The sequence below is a fragment of the Lynx canadensis genome, chromosome B3, assembly GCF_007474595.2.
Source record: "Lynx canadensis isolate LIC74 chromosome B3, mLynCan4.pri.v2, whole genome shotgun sequence".
Lineage (NCBI taxonomy): Eukaryota > Metazoa > Chordata > Mammalia > Carnivora > Felidae > Lynx > Lynx canadensis.
The window spans coordinates 146,685,918-146,699,195 of NC_044308.2; the positions used below are offsets into that span (position 1 = coordinate 146,685,918).

The following is a 13,278-nucleotide window of genomic DNA, read 5'->3' on the forward strand; positions in this document are numbered from 1 at the left end:
AGATTCACCACTGTTTCTGTGGATGTCTGTGATGTGTTCCAGAAGAGATTGGCATTTCCATCCATGGTTTCTTTCTGCCTGGGCACCACCCATTCCATTAAGTTTGTGAATAGAATCTGATGCAGATGGAGGACGAATTCCCTCATTTTTACTTCCCATGTGCTTGTTTGAATTGGAATATTGGTCTCCTCCGGCCCTTTTTCTGAGAGTTACATAATCAGCTCTCCAGGTTCTGAAACTAGACACTAGTCAGAATCAGACAAGAATTACATCACTGGTTTTCCTGGGTCTTCAGCTTGTGAGTGTAGATCATGGGACTTCTCAACATATTTAGTTATGGAAACCAATGACCTTTGGGTTGTGTTCCTCAGGGGAATCTTGACTAACACATGGAGATTGTTTGTCTCTCTTTTAGAGTAATTGAATAAAGCTGTAGCTCATTTAAAGTCCTGAGTAGCAAAGGGCTATGAAGAAAGTGTCACGTTGGTTGACTGGGACAAGGGCTGGGTGAGGATAAGGAGGAGCTGTGGGATCCTGTGGTCCTGGTTGCACAGGGAGCGCATCTGGGAATCCTGTAAAGGTGCAGCTCTTGTGCCTCAGGAAATCTGTAATTCACTCATGTTGAGGGACCGGAGTAAGCAAGTGCAAACAAGTGTGTCTTTGTGCATGTTAGTCTAGTTTCCCTATGACAACCCAGTTGCTAATTCAGAGAGTTAGTAGGTAAACATAGAATCATATAACAAGGGAGGCTCCCTGGGGAAACTGCTGTGTGGAGAGGAAGCCCCAGACCCTGACAGGAAACCTGCCTGTAACCTCCATCTGCACCTGTGCCTGGGAACACAAAGGAGAATTGTGCATAATGTGCGCCCCCTGGTAGTGCTGATCCCCTCCTGCAGGGAGGTTTGTGTCTGGGCTCCCAGTGATGTCCCCTCACTGTGTCTTTCGCACAGTAATATGTGGACGTGTCCTCGGTCTTCAGGCTGTTCATCTGCAGATACAGCGTGTTCTTGGCGTTGTCTCTGGAGATGGTGAATCGGCCCTTCACGGAGTCTGCGTAGCCTGTGCTACCTCCACTACCACTAATTGCTGCGACCCACTGCAGCCCCTTCCCTGGAGCCTGGCGGACCCAGCTCATTCCATAGCTACTGAAGGTGAATCCAGAGGCCACACAGGTGAGTCTCAGGGTCCCCCCAGGCTTCGCCAGGTCTCCCCCAGACTCCACCAGCTGCACGTCACACTGGACACCTGCAGACACAAGCACCTTGGTCAGGAAACTGTCAAACATTCACTGTTTCACTCATATCCATTCACATACTCAGTGTCCCTCGTTCACCATGAATTACCTTTTAAAAGAGCAACCAGGAACACCCAGCCCAGCAGAAACTCCATGGTGAGGTGTGTGTGTTCTGTGCTGATCACAGAATGGGAACACCTGGGACTCCTGGGGCTGGCGCTCGTCTCCCAGCTGCAGGGTCGGGGCTGGGCTGGTTTTATCAGCACAGAGAGAGCCCCATTTGCATGTCTTCTGACATATATATCAAGTTCCAGACTTAGATTTGATTCTGCAAAAGTGAATGACAGGGTTGGGGATGCACTTCAATATTAGTTTGTGTGGATGGCGGTGTGACAATATGAAGAATTCTTTTTTTTTCAGTTTTGGATTTTTACCTTTATTAATGGAGGCTTCGGCATAATCTTTAAGAAATATTTACCTCAACAGCATGATTACACATTATTTTCTCTTACAATATTTTAATTTTTTAATTTTTAATTAGTATTTATTTTTAGTTTTAAAAATTAACATCCAAATTCGTTAGCATATATTGCAACAATGATTTCAGGAGTAGATTCCTTAGTGCCCCTTACGAGTTTAGCCCACCCCCCCTCCCACAACCCCTCCAGTAGCCCTCTGTTTGTTCCCCATATTTATGAGTCTCTTATGCTCTGTCCCCTCCAGGTTTTCATATTATTTTGGTTTCCCTTCCCTTATGTTCATCTGTTTTGTCTCTTAAAGTCCTCATATGAGTGAACTCATATGATTTTTGTCTTTCTCTGACTGACTCATTTCACTTAGCATAATACCCTCCAGTTCCATCCACATAGTTGCAAATGGCAAGATTTCACTCTTTTTGATTGCCAAGTAATACTCCATTGTATATATTTACCACTTCTTCTTTATCCATTCATCCATCGATGGACATTTGGCTCTTTCCATACTTTGGCTATTGTTGATAGTACTGCTATAAACATGGGGGTGCATGTGTCCCTTTGAAACAGAACACCTGTGTCCCGTGGATAAATGCCTAGTAGTGCAATTGCTGGGTCATAGGGTAGTTCTATTTTTATTTTTTTGAGGAATCTCCATACACTTTCTCAGAGCGGCTGCACCAACTTGCATTGCCCCCCAAAATGCAAAAGAGATCCTCTCTCTGCATCCTCGCCGACATCTGCTGTTGCCTGAGTTGTTAATGTTAGCCATTCTGACATGTGTCAGGTGACATCTCATTAGGGTTTTGATTGGCATTTCCGTGATGATGAGTGATGTAGAGCATTTTTTCATGTGTCGGTTGGCCATCTGGATGTCTTCTTTGGAGAAGTGTCTATTCATGTCTTTTGCCCATTTCATCACTGGATTGTGTTTTGGGTGTTGAGTTTGATAAATTCTTTATAGATTTTGGATACTAACTCTTTATCTGAGATGTCATTTGCAAATATCTTCTCCCATTTTTGTCAGTTGAATTTTAGTTTTGCTGATTGTTGCCTTCACTATGCAGAAACTTTTTATTTTGATGAGGTCCCAGTAGTTCATTTTTGCTTTTTTTTCACTTGCCTCCTGGGACGTTTTGAGTAGGAAGTTGGTGTGGCCAAGATCAAAGATGTTTTTGCCTGCTTTCTGCTGGAGGATTTTGATGGCTTCCTGACTTACATTGAGGTCTTTCATCCATTTTGAGTTTATTTTTGTGTATGGTGTAAGAAAGTGGTCCAGGTTCATTCTTCTGCATGTCGCTGTCCAGTTTTCCCAGCACCACTTGCTGAAGACACTGTCTTTATTCCATTGGATAGTCTTTCCTGCTTTGTGAAAGATTAGTTGGCCATATATTTGTGGGTCCATTTCTGGATTTCGTATTCTGTTCCATTGATCTGAGTGTCTGTTCTTGTTGTGTTTTTTTTTTTTTTGGCATTTATTTCTTACTTTTCAGAGACAGAGACATAGACACAGCATGAGCGGGGGAGTGTCAGAGAGAGAGGAAGAAACAAAATTCCAAGCAGGCTTCAGGCTCTGAGCTGTCAGCACACAGCCTGATGTGGGACTCTAACTCACGAACTGCCAGATCATGACCTGAATCAAAGTCGGATGCTTAACAGACTGATCCACTCAGATGCCCCTGAGTGTCTGTTCTTGTGCCAGTACCATACTGTCTTGATGATTACAGCTTTGAAGGATAGCTTGAAGTCTGGGATTGTGATGCCTCCTGCTTTGGTTTTGTTTTTCAAGATAGCCTTGGCTATTCGGGGTCTTTTCTGTTCCATACAAATTGTAGGATTATTTGTCTATCTCTGTGAGGAATGCTGGTGTCACTTTGATCGGGATTGCATTGAATATGTAGATTGCTTTGGGTACTATCAGTATTTTAACAATATTTGTTCTTCCTATTCAGGAGCATGGAAAATTTCCCATATTTTGTGTTCTTCAATTTCTTTCATAAGCTTTGTCTAGTTTTCAGTGTGAAGATTTGTCACCTCTTTGGTTAGATTTCTTCCTGGGTATTTTATGGTTTTTGGTGCTACTGTAAATGGGATAGATTCCTTGATTTCTCTTTCTGTTGCTTCATTGTTGGTGTATAGGAATGCAACCGATTTCTCTGCATTGTTTGTATATCCTGCCACTTTGCTGAATTCATGAATCAATTCTAGCAGTTTTTTGGTGGAGTCTTTTGGGTTTTCCATATAGAGTATCATGTCATCTGTGAAGAGTGAAAGTTTGGCCGTCTCCTGGCCAATTTGGATGCCTTTAATTTCTTTGTGTTGTCTGATTGCAGGGGCTAAGACTTCCAATACTATGTTGAATAACAGTGGTGAGAGTGGACATCCCTGTCTTGTTCCTGACCTTAGGGAGAAAGCTCTCAGTTTTTCCCCATTGAGGATGATATTAGCATTGGGTCGTTCATAGATGGCTTTTATGATCTCGAGGTATGGTCCTTCTATCCCTACTTTCTTGAGGGTTTTTATCAAGAAAGGATGTTATATTTTGTCAAATGCTTTCTCTGCATCTATGGAGAGGAACATATTGTTCCTGTCCTTTCTTTTATCGATGTGATGAATCCCGTTAATTGTTTTACAGATATTGAGCCAGCCCTGAATCCCAGGTATAAATCCCACTTGGTCGTGGTGAAGAATTTTTTAATGTATTATTGTTTCTGGTTGGATAATATCTGTTGAGGATTTTTACATTCATGTTCGTCAGGGAAATTGGTCTATAGTTCTCCTTTTAACTGTGGTCTCTGTTTTTGGAATCGGGGTAATGCTGGCTTCATAGAAAGAGTTTGGAAGTTTTCCTTCAATTTCTACTTTTTGGAACAGTTTCAAGAGAATAGGTGTTAACTCTTCCTTAAATGTTTGGTAGAATTCCCCTGGAAAGCCATCTGGTCCTGGACTGTTGTCTTTTGGCAGATTTTTGATTACTAATTTGATTTCCTTACTGGTTATGGGTCGGTTCAAATTTTCTATTTCTTCCTGTTTCAGTTTTGGTAGTGTATATGTTTCTAGGAATTTGTCCATTTCTTCCAGATTGCCCATTTTATTGGCATATAATTGCTCATAACATTCTCTTATTACTGTTTTTATTTCTGTTGTGTTGGTTGTGATCTCTCCTCTGTCATTCTTGATTTTATTTATTTGGGTCCTTTCCTTTTTCTTTTTGATCAAACTGGATAGTGGTTTATCAATTTTGTTAATTCTTTCAAAGAACCAGCTTTAGTTTCATTGATCTGTTCTACTGTGTTTTGGTTTTGATAACATTAATTTCTGCTCTACTCTTTAGTATTTCCTGCCTTCTGCTGGTTTTGGGTTTTATTTGCTGTTCCTTTTCCAGCTCTTTAGTCATAAGGTTAGGTTGTGTATCTGAGATCTTTCTTCCTTCTTTAGGAAGGCCTGGATTGCTATATACTTTCCTCTTATGACCGCCTTTGCTGCATCCTAGAGGTTTGCGTTGTGGTGTTATCATTTTCATTGACTTCCATATACTTTTTAATTTCCTCTTTAACTGCTTGGTTAGCCCACTCATTCTTTAGTAGGTTCTTCAGTCTCTCATTATTTGTTACCTTTCCAAATTTTTTCTTGTGGTCGATTATAAGTTCGTGGCATTGTGGTCTGAAAATATGCATGGTATGATCTCGATCTTTTTGTACTTACTTAGGGCTGATTTGTGTCCTAGTATATGGTCTATTCTGGAGATCGTTCCATGTGCACTGGAGAAGAATGCATGTTCTGTTGCTTTAGGATGAAATGTTCTGAATATATTTCTTAAGTCCTTCTAGTCCAGTATGTCATTCAAAGCCATTGTTTTCTTGTTGATTTTTTTCATCAGGTGATCTGTTCATTGTTGTGAACGGGGTGTTGATGTCTCCTACTATTATGGTATTCTTATCGATGAGTTTCTTTATGTTTCTGATTAATTGATTTCTGTATTTGGGTGCTCTCACACTTGGCACATAAATGTTTACAATCCTTAGGTCTTCTTGGTGGATAGACCCTTTGATTATGAATGATATAGTGCATTCTCCATCTCTTGATACGGTCTTTATTTTAAAGTCTAGATTGTCTGATGTCAGTATGGCCTCTCTGGCTTTCTTTTGTTCAACATTAGAATGATAGATGGTTCTCCATCCCCTTATTTTCAATCTGGAGGCATCTTTAGGTCTAAAGTGGGTCTCTTGTAAAAAGCGTATAGATGGATCTTATTTTCTTCTCCATTCTGTTACCCTATGTCTTTTGATTGGGGCATTGAGTCTATTGACGTTTAGAGTGAGTACTGAAAGATAGGAGTTTATTGGTATTATGATGCTTGTAGAGTTGGAGTTTATGGTGGTGTTCTTTGGTCTTTCTAATCTTTGTTGATTTTGGTATTTATTTATTTATACAGATGTATTTTCATCTTTTCTCCCCTCAGAGATTCCCCCTTAAAATTTCTTGCAGGGCAGGTTTAGTGGTCACAAACTCAGTTAATTTTTGTTTGTCTGGGAATCTTTTTTATCTGTCCTTCTATTTTGAATGACAGCATTGCTGGATACAGAATTCTTGGCTGCATATTTTTCTGATTTAGCACACTGAATACATCCCGCCACTCCTTTCTGGCGTGCCAAGTTTCTGTGGATAGGTCTGCTAAACCTGATCTGTCTTCCCTTGTAAGTTAGGGACTTTGTTTCCCTGTTGGTTTTATGATTCTCTTATTGCCTTAGTACTTTGTCAATTTGACTATGATGTGCCTTGTTGATGGTCGGTTTTGGTTGAATCTAATGGGAGTCCTCTGTGCTTCCTGGATTTTGATGTCTGTGTCTTTGGCCAAGTTAGGAAAGTTTTCCGCTATGATTTGCTCACATAACCCTTCCACCCCTAGTTCTCTCTTCCATTTCTGGGACCCCTATGATTCTCATGTTGTTCCTTTTTAATGAGTCATTGATTTCTCTAATTCTTAAATCTTGCTCTTTTGCCTTAATCTCCGTCTTTTTTTCTGCTTCATTATTCTCTATAAGGTTGTCCTCTATAACGCTGATTCTCTGTTCTGCCTCATCCATCCGTGCCACCACTGCATCCATCCGTGATTGCAGCTCAGTTATAGCATTTTAAATTTCATCCTGGCTATTTTTTACTTCTTTTATCTCTGTAGAAAGGGATTATAATCTATTTTTGACTGCAGCTAGTATGCTTATTTTGTGATTCTAAATTTGGATTCAGACATCTTGCTTGTATCTGTGTTGGTAAATCCCTTGCTGTCGTTTCTTCGTGGTCTTTCTTTTGGGGTGAATTCCTTCGTTTTGTCATTTTAAAGGGAGAAAAGGAATTAGTGAGATCGCAAAATTGAAATTAAAAGATAAAATTACAAAACGACTAAAATTAAAAAATTACACACACACACACAAATTGAATGGAATATGCGAGATCCTAGGTTTGTTTTGTTCTGGGTGTTGAAAGTGGTTTGACAGATTAGAGAAAAAAATGGGAGGGGGAGACAAAAAAGGAAATAATTTGAGAATTTGAAAAAATGAATACACTGAAGTAGACTAATATGCGAGGATGGGAGTAAAATAGAGTTTGAAAAAATATAGAGAAAAGTAAAGAATATAGTAGAAAAAATAAAGAACAATATTTTTAATAAAAATTAAAAATAAATGTGATTTTTTCTTTTTCTATATTCTAGAAAAAAGAGAGGAAACAAAAAAGAGAAAAAAGATTAAAAAAGTAAAAAAAAGGAAATCATTTGAAAATTCAAAAAGTGAATACACCGTAGTAGACTAAAATAAAATGATGGAAGTAAAATAGAATTTGAAAAAAAATACATAAAAGCAATCAATATAGTAAAAAAATTAAGAAAAACATTTTTAATAGAAATTGAAAGTAAAATGAAGTTTTTCTCATTCTGCATTCCAGAAAAACTACAGAAACGAAGAAGAGAAAAAAATAAAAAGAAAGAAAAAGTAAAAGGGAAACTGGAAATTTGAAAACGGGAATACACTGAAGTAGAGTAAAATAAAATGATGGAAGTAAAATAGAATTTGAAAAAAAATTACAGAAATGTAAAAAATATAGTAATAAAAATTAAAGAAAAAAGTTTTCAATTATAATTGATAATAAAAATATTTTTTTCTCTTTCTGCATTCAAGAAAAAGAAAAGAAGTGTAAAAGAGAAAAAGAATAAAAAGAAAGAAAATTGACTAGATGAACCTGCTAACAGATTGAAGTAGGTCTGAAATTACTTCCTTATCCCCTAGATGTTAGTCTATGTAGCTCTTTATAGTCCATAAAGTAAGCGGCAGTGAGACTTGTGTTCCTGAAGAGCCCTGTTGGCCCAGTTGGGTGGGGCTCAGTTTAATGGCTCTGCTGTCCACTAGATGGCGCTTTTAGGCTCCTGGGGTGGATTGTTGCTGTGCTTATAGGTGCGAATGCACATGCGCGGGAGAGGTGAAAATGGTGCCACCCAGGTACCCAGTCTGTTCTCCTGGATCTGCAATTGCGCACCCATCCTCTATCTTCAGCCCTTGTCCACTCCCTGCTCCTTCACTCTCCATGACCAGGCCCCAGGCCACACCTCTCTCCCAAGTTTTCTCACAGACATGACTGTTTTCCCCGGTCCCTTACATCCAAAGGACCGCGGCTTTGACCTGTTCTGCCCCTCTGTGGGAGGGTCTCACCAAGCAATGTCCGAATGAGCAATGGCCGAATATCGGCTGCAGCTAGGAACGCTTGCTGGACCCTGTTGTTGTCGGTGCCCCGAGACTGTGGCCAGGTACCAGCCCGCCCCAGAAAAAGTTCACGAGAGAGTGTAGCAGCGGCGTTTCGTGGATTATGCAAAATCACAACACATGTCTCGTACCAGGCTTCACCTTAAATGACCTTGTTCCAGCACCAGCGAATGTGGCCGTTTTCCAGGGTCTGCTGGGCCCAGATGGCTTTGGCAGTCTCCTCCAAATGTCCTTCCAGCAGTGCAACTGCCTCTCCCCATGTGGCCTGAGAACATCCTGGACCCCATTCTGTTCCTGGGATTCTCCCATCCCACCAGAGCACCTCCAGGTGTCAAGCTGTGGAGTTTCAGCCTTTGCACTCCCCTTGTTTACAGTCTTAGTGGAATTTACATGCTCTCCTTTCTCCTTTCTCCCTTTTTAGTTTAGTCCCTGTGGCTGTTTCCAATTTTGCACTTTCTCTCCAGCTGCTTTTGGGGAATGGTGCTTTTCCCATATTCTCCCCCACTCCCCAGTCTCCGTCCTCTCTCCGCCTGCAAAAGCACCTCCCTTCCTGCAGCTTCTTGCTCCCCAAGGTCCCTCTCTAAGCCACGTACTTGTTGAATTCTGTGGTTCAGGTTGTGCAGATTGTTTTGTGAATCCTCAATCAGTTTTCTAGGTGTGTAGGATGGTTTAGTCTTGGTCTGGCTGTATTTCATGGACGCAAGACACACAAAAATCTTCCACGTTGTTCTACCATCTTGTCTCCTCCCCCATTGACTGTCTAATTTTCAATTGGACATTTGAGGATATTATGCCACTCCCTTCTTTCCTGCAGGTTTCTGTGGACACTTCTGCCATAATCTTTTTTTATCTTCCCGTATTCGTTAGCAAACTCTTCTGTCCTCATGCTTATAGGGTTTTTTTAATCCGTGTATTTTGTGAATTTTACTCTGTGATGTCTCAGAGTTGGCCTGCTTTTTTTTTTTTAATTTTAATGGGAGTTCTCTGTGACTCATAGATGTGGACGTCTGTTTCCTTCACCATTTATTGGAAATTTTCCACTCTAATGCACTCAGACAAAACTTCTCCCCTTTTTTCTCCCTCTCTTCTTCTTCTGGGACTCCTTTGAAAAGAATTTTATTACACTTTATGGAGTTGCTGATTCCCTAAGTATACGTTTGTGATGCACTATTTTAATTTTCCTCTTCTTTCCTGCTTCATTTCTCACAAAATTTTATCTTCCATGTCACTTACTCATTCATCTGCTTCTTTCTGCCTTGAGTTCATTATATCCAATCATGTTCACATCTTGGTTACAGCATTTTAAAAGTTTCAGCCTGACTGGGTATTAGGTCTTTTCCATCTATAGTCAGGGTATCCTCATGTCTTCTAGGCTTTCTCAAGCACAGCTAGTATCCTTATGATAGTTTTTAAAAGTTCTGTTTCCTTATGATAGGTATTAAATTCTTTTTGAGGCTTATTATTTATATGTGTTTTAATTATATCCCTGGCAATGTCCTTTTATCGTTTTTTTCTTTTGGAATGAATTCCTCCATCACTCTGTATGTCCATGTCTCTGCTTTCTTAAGTGTTTTAGAAAATCCTGTCATGTTTTCTGCTTCTAGAGTAGTGTCTTTTTTGAGAAATGTTTACGTACTGTTGACAACCTGACATTCTGGAAGTATTTCTTGCATGTGCTGTGTGCACTGTGCTGTCATGTATTGGCTGCTCTGTCCCTCAGGTCAGTCCTCTGCAGAGTTCTCCTTGCCTCCAAGGGAGAGTTTTTCAACTTTGTCCATAGTGTTGTGAGTTTTAACTAGGTGAGTTTTGTCTGCTTTTTAAAAGAGGCTAGGGGCGCCTGGGTGGTGCAGTCGGTTAAGCGTCCGACTTCAGCCGGGTCACGATCTCGCGGTCCGTGAGTTCGAGCCCTGCGTCAGGCTCTGGGCTGATGGCTCGGAGCCTGGAGCCTGTTTCCGATTCTGTGTCTCCCTCTCTCTCTGCCCCTCCCCCGTTCATGCTCTGTCTCTCTCTGTCCCAAAAATAAACGTTGAAAAAAAATTAAAAGAGGCTAATTCCTATTTCCCCTAGAGGTGAAGCTATACCTCACTGTTTGGTCAGTAGCCTTGGTGCCTGTGGGGGTATATGGTGGTCTTTGGAGGGAGGGGTGCAATGGTGGTCTGGGTTCTGGGCACTCTTTCCCTAGTAAGGAAGCACCTGAGGAAGGAAAGGTGGGTATGGCTTGGTGTCAGTGGCTCAGTATCTACTGGGGGGTGTTGTGCTGCTTACTGAATTCTGTGCATGATAATTGGTGGGAGGAAATATTGGCATTAACTCCTTCTCTAGTCCCTGCAGTTGGAGTTTCCAGCCACCCCTGTTCAGGAAGCCCTCACATAGAGATAACAATCTGTACTCATGGGTCCCAGGCTTCCTTCAGAACCCGGCCTTCACCCTGCCTTTGTCCAATCCATTGGCACACCTGGCAGCTCAGGGCTCTTATGTTTTATCTAAGGAGCTCTAGCTGGGTTTGAATACACCAGATTGTTGAACTCAATGTGACAGGGACCCCACTGATCCTCTGGGACAGTGTCTTGCTGTGATGTGGTTGGAGCTGGTTATCCCAGAAGGGCAGTTGCATGAACACAAGGAGCTTGGAGTTCATGGTGAGGAAGAACAAGAAGGGAGCGTTCAGTTAGCTGCTCTCAGCAGAGGCTCCTATGCTAATGACCAGGGCAGTGCAATGGTGCCTGTCAGCTCTCCTGCCCCATGAGAGGTAATGCCCTGTCTCCCAAATGCACTCCAAGAAGGTAACTGTCTCACCCGATATGACCCAGGGGATCCTCAAACTGCAGCAGCCCCTATGGGCCTCGGGGCTCCTTCTCCACAGGGCCACTGCTATGCCCACCAGGGTCCACCCCAGTGATGGCATGGACTTCTAAATCTTCAGTTTTTGAACTCGACATTACAGCAGGTTCACTTGTCATGATTACCTTTATGTGTCATCTTGACTGCGTCATGGGTGTCCAGATTCACGACTGTTTCTGTGTATGTCTGTGATGAGTTTCCAGAAGAGATTGGCATTTCCATCCATGGTTTCTTTCTGCCTGGGCATCACCCATTCCATCATAGTTCTGAGTAGAATCCGATGCAGAGGGAGGAAGAATTCCCTCATTTTTACTTCCCATGTGCTTGTTTGAACTGGAACATTGGTCTCCTCCTGCTCTTGTTCTTAGAGTTACATCATAGGCTCTGCAGGTTCTGAGACTAGACACTAGTTCAGAATCAGGCGAGAATTATACCACTGGTTTTCCTGGCTCCCCAACTTGTGACAGTAGATCATGGTACTTCTCAACATATTTTGTCATGGAAACCAATGTGCTTTGGGTTCTGTTGCTCGAGTGAATCCTGACTAATACATGGAGATGATTTATCTCTTGTTTAGAGGAATTGAATAAAGCTGTAGGTCATTTAAAGTCCTGAGTAGCAAAGTGCCATGAAGGAAGTGTCACGTTGTTTGATTGGGACAAGGGCTGGGTGAAGAAAATGGGGAGCTGTGGGAGCTTGTGGTCCTGGCTACACAGGGAGTGCATCTGGGACTCATGTAAATGTTCAGCTATTGTGCCTCAGGAAATCTGTAATTCACTCATGTTGAGGGACAGGAGTAAGCAATGCAAATAACTGTGTCTTTGTGCATGTTAGGGTAGTTTTCCTAGGAAAACAATGATCTAATTCACACAGTTAATAGGTAAACACAGAATCCTGTGTCCAGAGAGGCTCCCTGGGGAAACTGCTGTGTGGAGAGGAATCCCCAGACCCTGACAGGAAACCTGCCTGTAACCTCCATCTTTACCTGCTCCTGGCAACACAAAGGAGAATTGTGCATAGTGTGCGCCCCCCGGTGGTGCTGATCCCCTCCTGCAGGGAGGTTTGTGTCTGGGCTCCCAGTGAGGTCCCCTCACCCTGTCTCTTGCACAGTAATATGTGGCCTTGTCCTCGGCCCGCAGGCTGTTCATCTGCAGATACAGCCTGTTCTTGGCGTTGTTTCTGGAGATGGTGAATCGGCCCTTCATGGAGTTGCGTGGTAAGTCCTACCTCTACTACTAATTGCTGAGACCCACTGCAGCCCATTCCCTGGAGCCTGGCGAACCCAGCTCCTTCCATATCTACTGAAGGTGAATCCAGAGGCCACACAGGTGAGTCTCAGGAACCCCCCAGGCTGCACCAGGTCTCCCCCAGACTCCACCAGCTGCACGTCCCACTGGACACCTGCAGACACAAGACATCTTCGTCAGGAAACTGTCACACATCCACTGTTTCTCCCTCATATCCACTCACATACGAGTGTCTCTCGTTCACCATGAATTACCTTTTAAAAAAGCAACAAGGAAAACCCAGCCCAGCACAAACTCCATGGTGAGGTGTCTGTGTTCTGTCCTGATCACAGAATGGAAACACCTGGGACTCCCAGGCTGGGGATCCTCTCCCACCTGCAGGGTTGGAGCTGGACTGGTTTAATCAGCACAGGGAGGGCCCTATTTGCATATCCTCTGACTATATATCAAGCTCCAGACTTAGATTTGTTTCAAATTTAAAACCAGTGTTTGAGAAGCACTTCTAGATTACTTCTTGCAGAAGGTGCTGTGACAATGTAAATAATTCAAATCTGTGAACACATTTATCTTTTCATCTGTGTTTGCCATTTTACATGTTTTTCTCCCAGCAGGTCATGTTTGGTATGCTATTTTACTTTTTAGTGAAATTTAATCATAAATACTTTATTTTGTGCCATATAATTTTAATGTGTGTTTAGTTTTGTGTGACAGATAGAGAGAAGGAGAGAGAG

General features: G+C 42.0%; 1 protein-coding gene across 1 annotated transcript in view; it reads right to left on the reverse strand.

The window, feature by feature from the left end:
• Positions 1-464: 464 nt before the first annotated feature.
• Positions 465-13,278, reverse strand: part of LOC115508089 — a 34,885-nt gene continuing 22,071 nt past the window's right edge. Inside the window, exons 3-6 of the mRNA XM_032592302.1 lie at positions 12,644-12,701; positions 1,344-1,465; positions 803-1,245; positions 465-572 (exon numbers count right to left, since the gene is read on the reverse strand). Coding sequence (XP_032448193.1) covers positions 465-572; positions 803-1,245; positions 1,344-1,465; positions 12,644-12,701 — 731 coding nt within the window. The remainder of the gene's footprint in view (positions 573-802; positions 1,246-1,343; positions 1,466-12,643; positions 12,702-13,278) is intronic.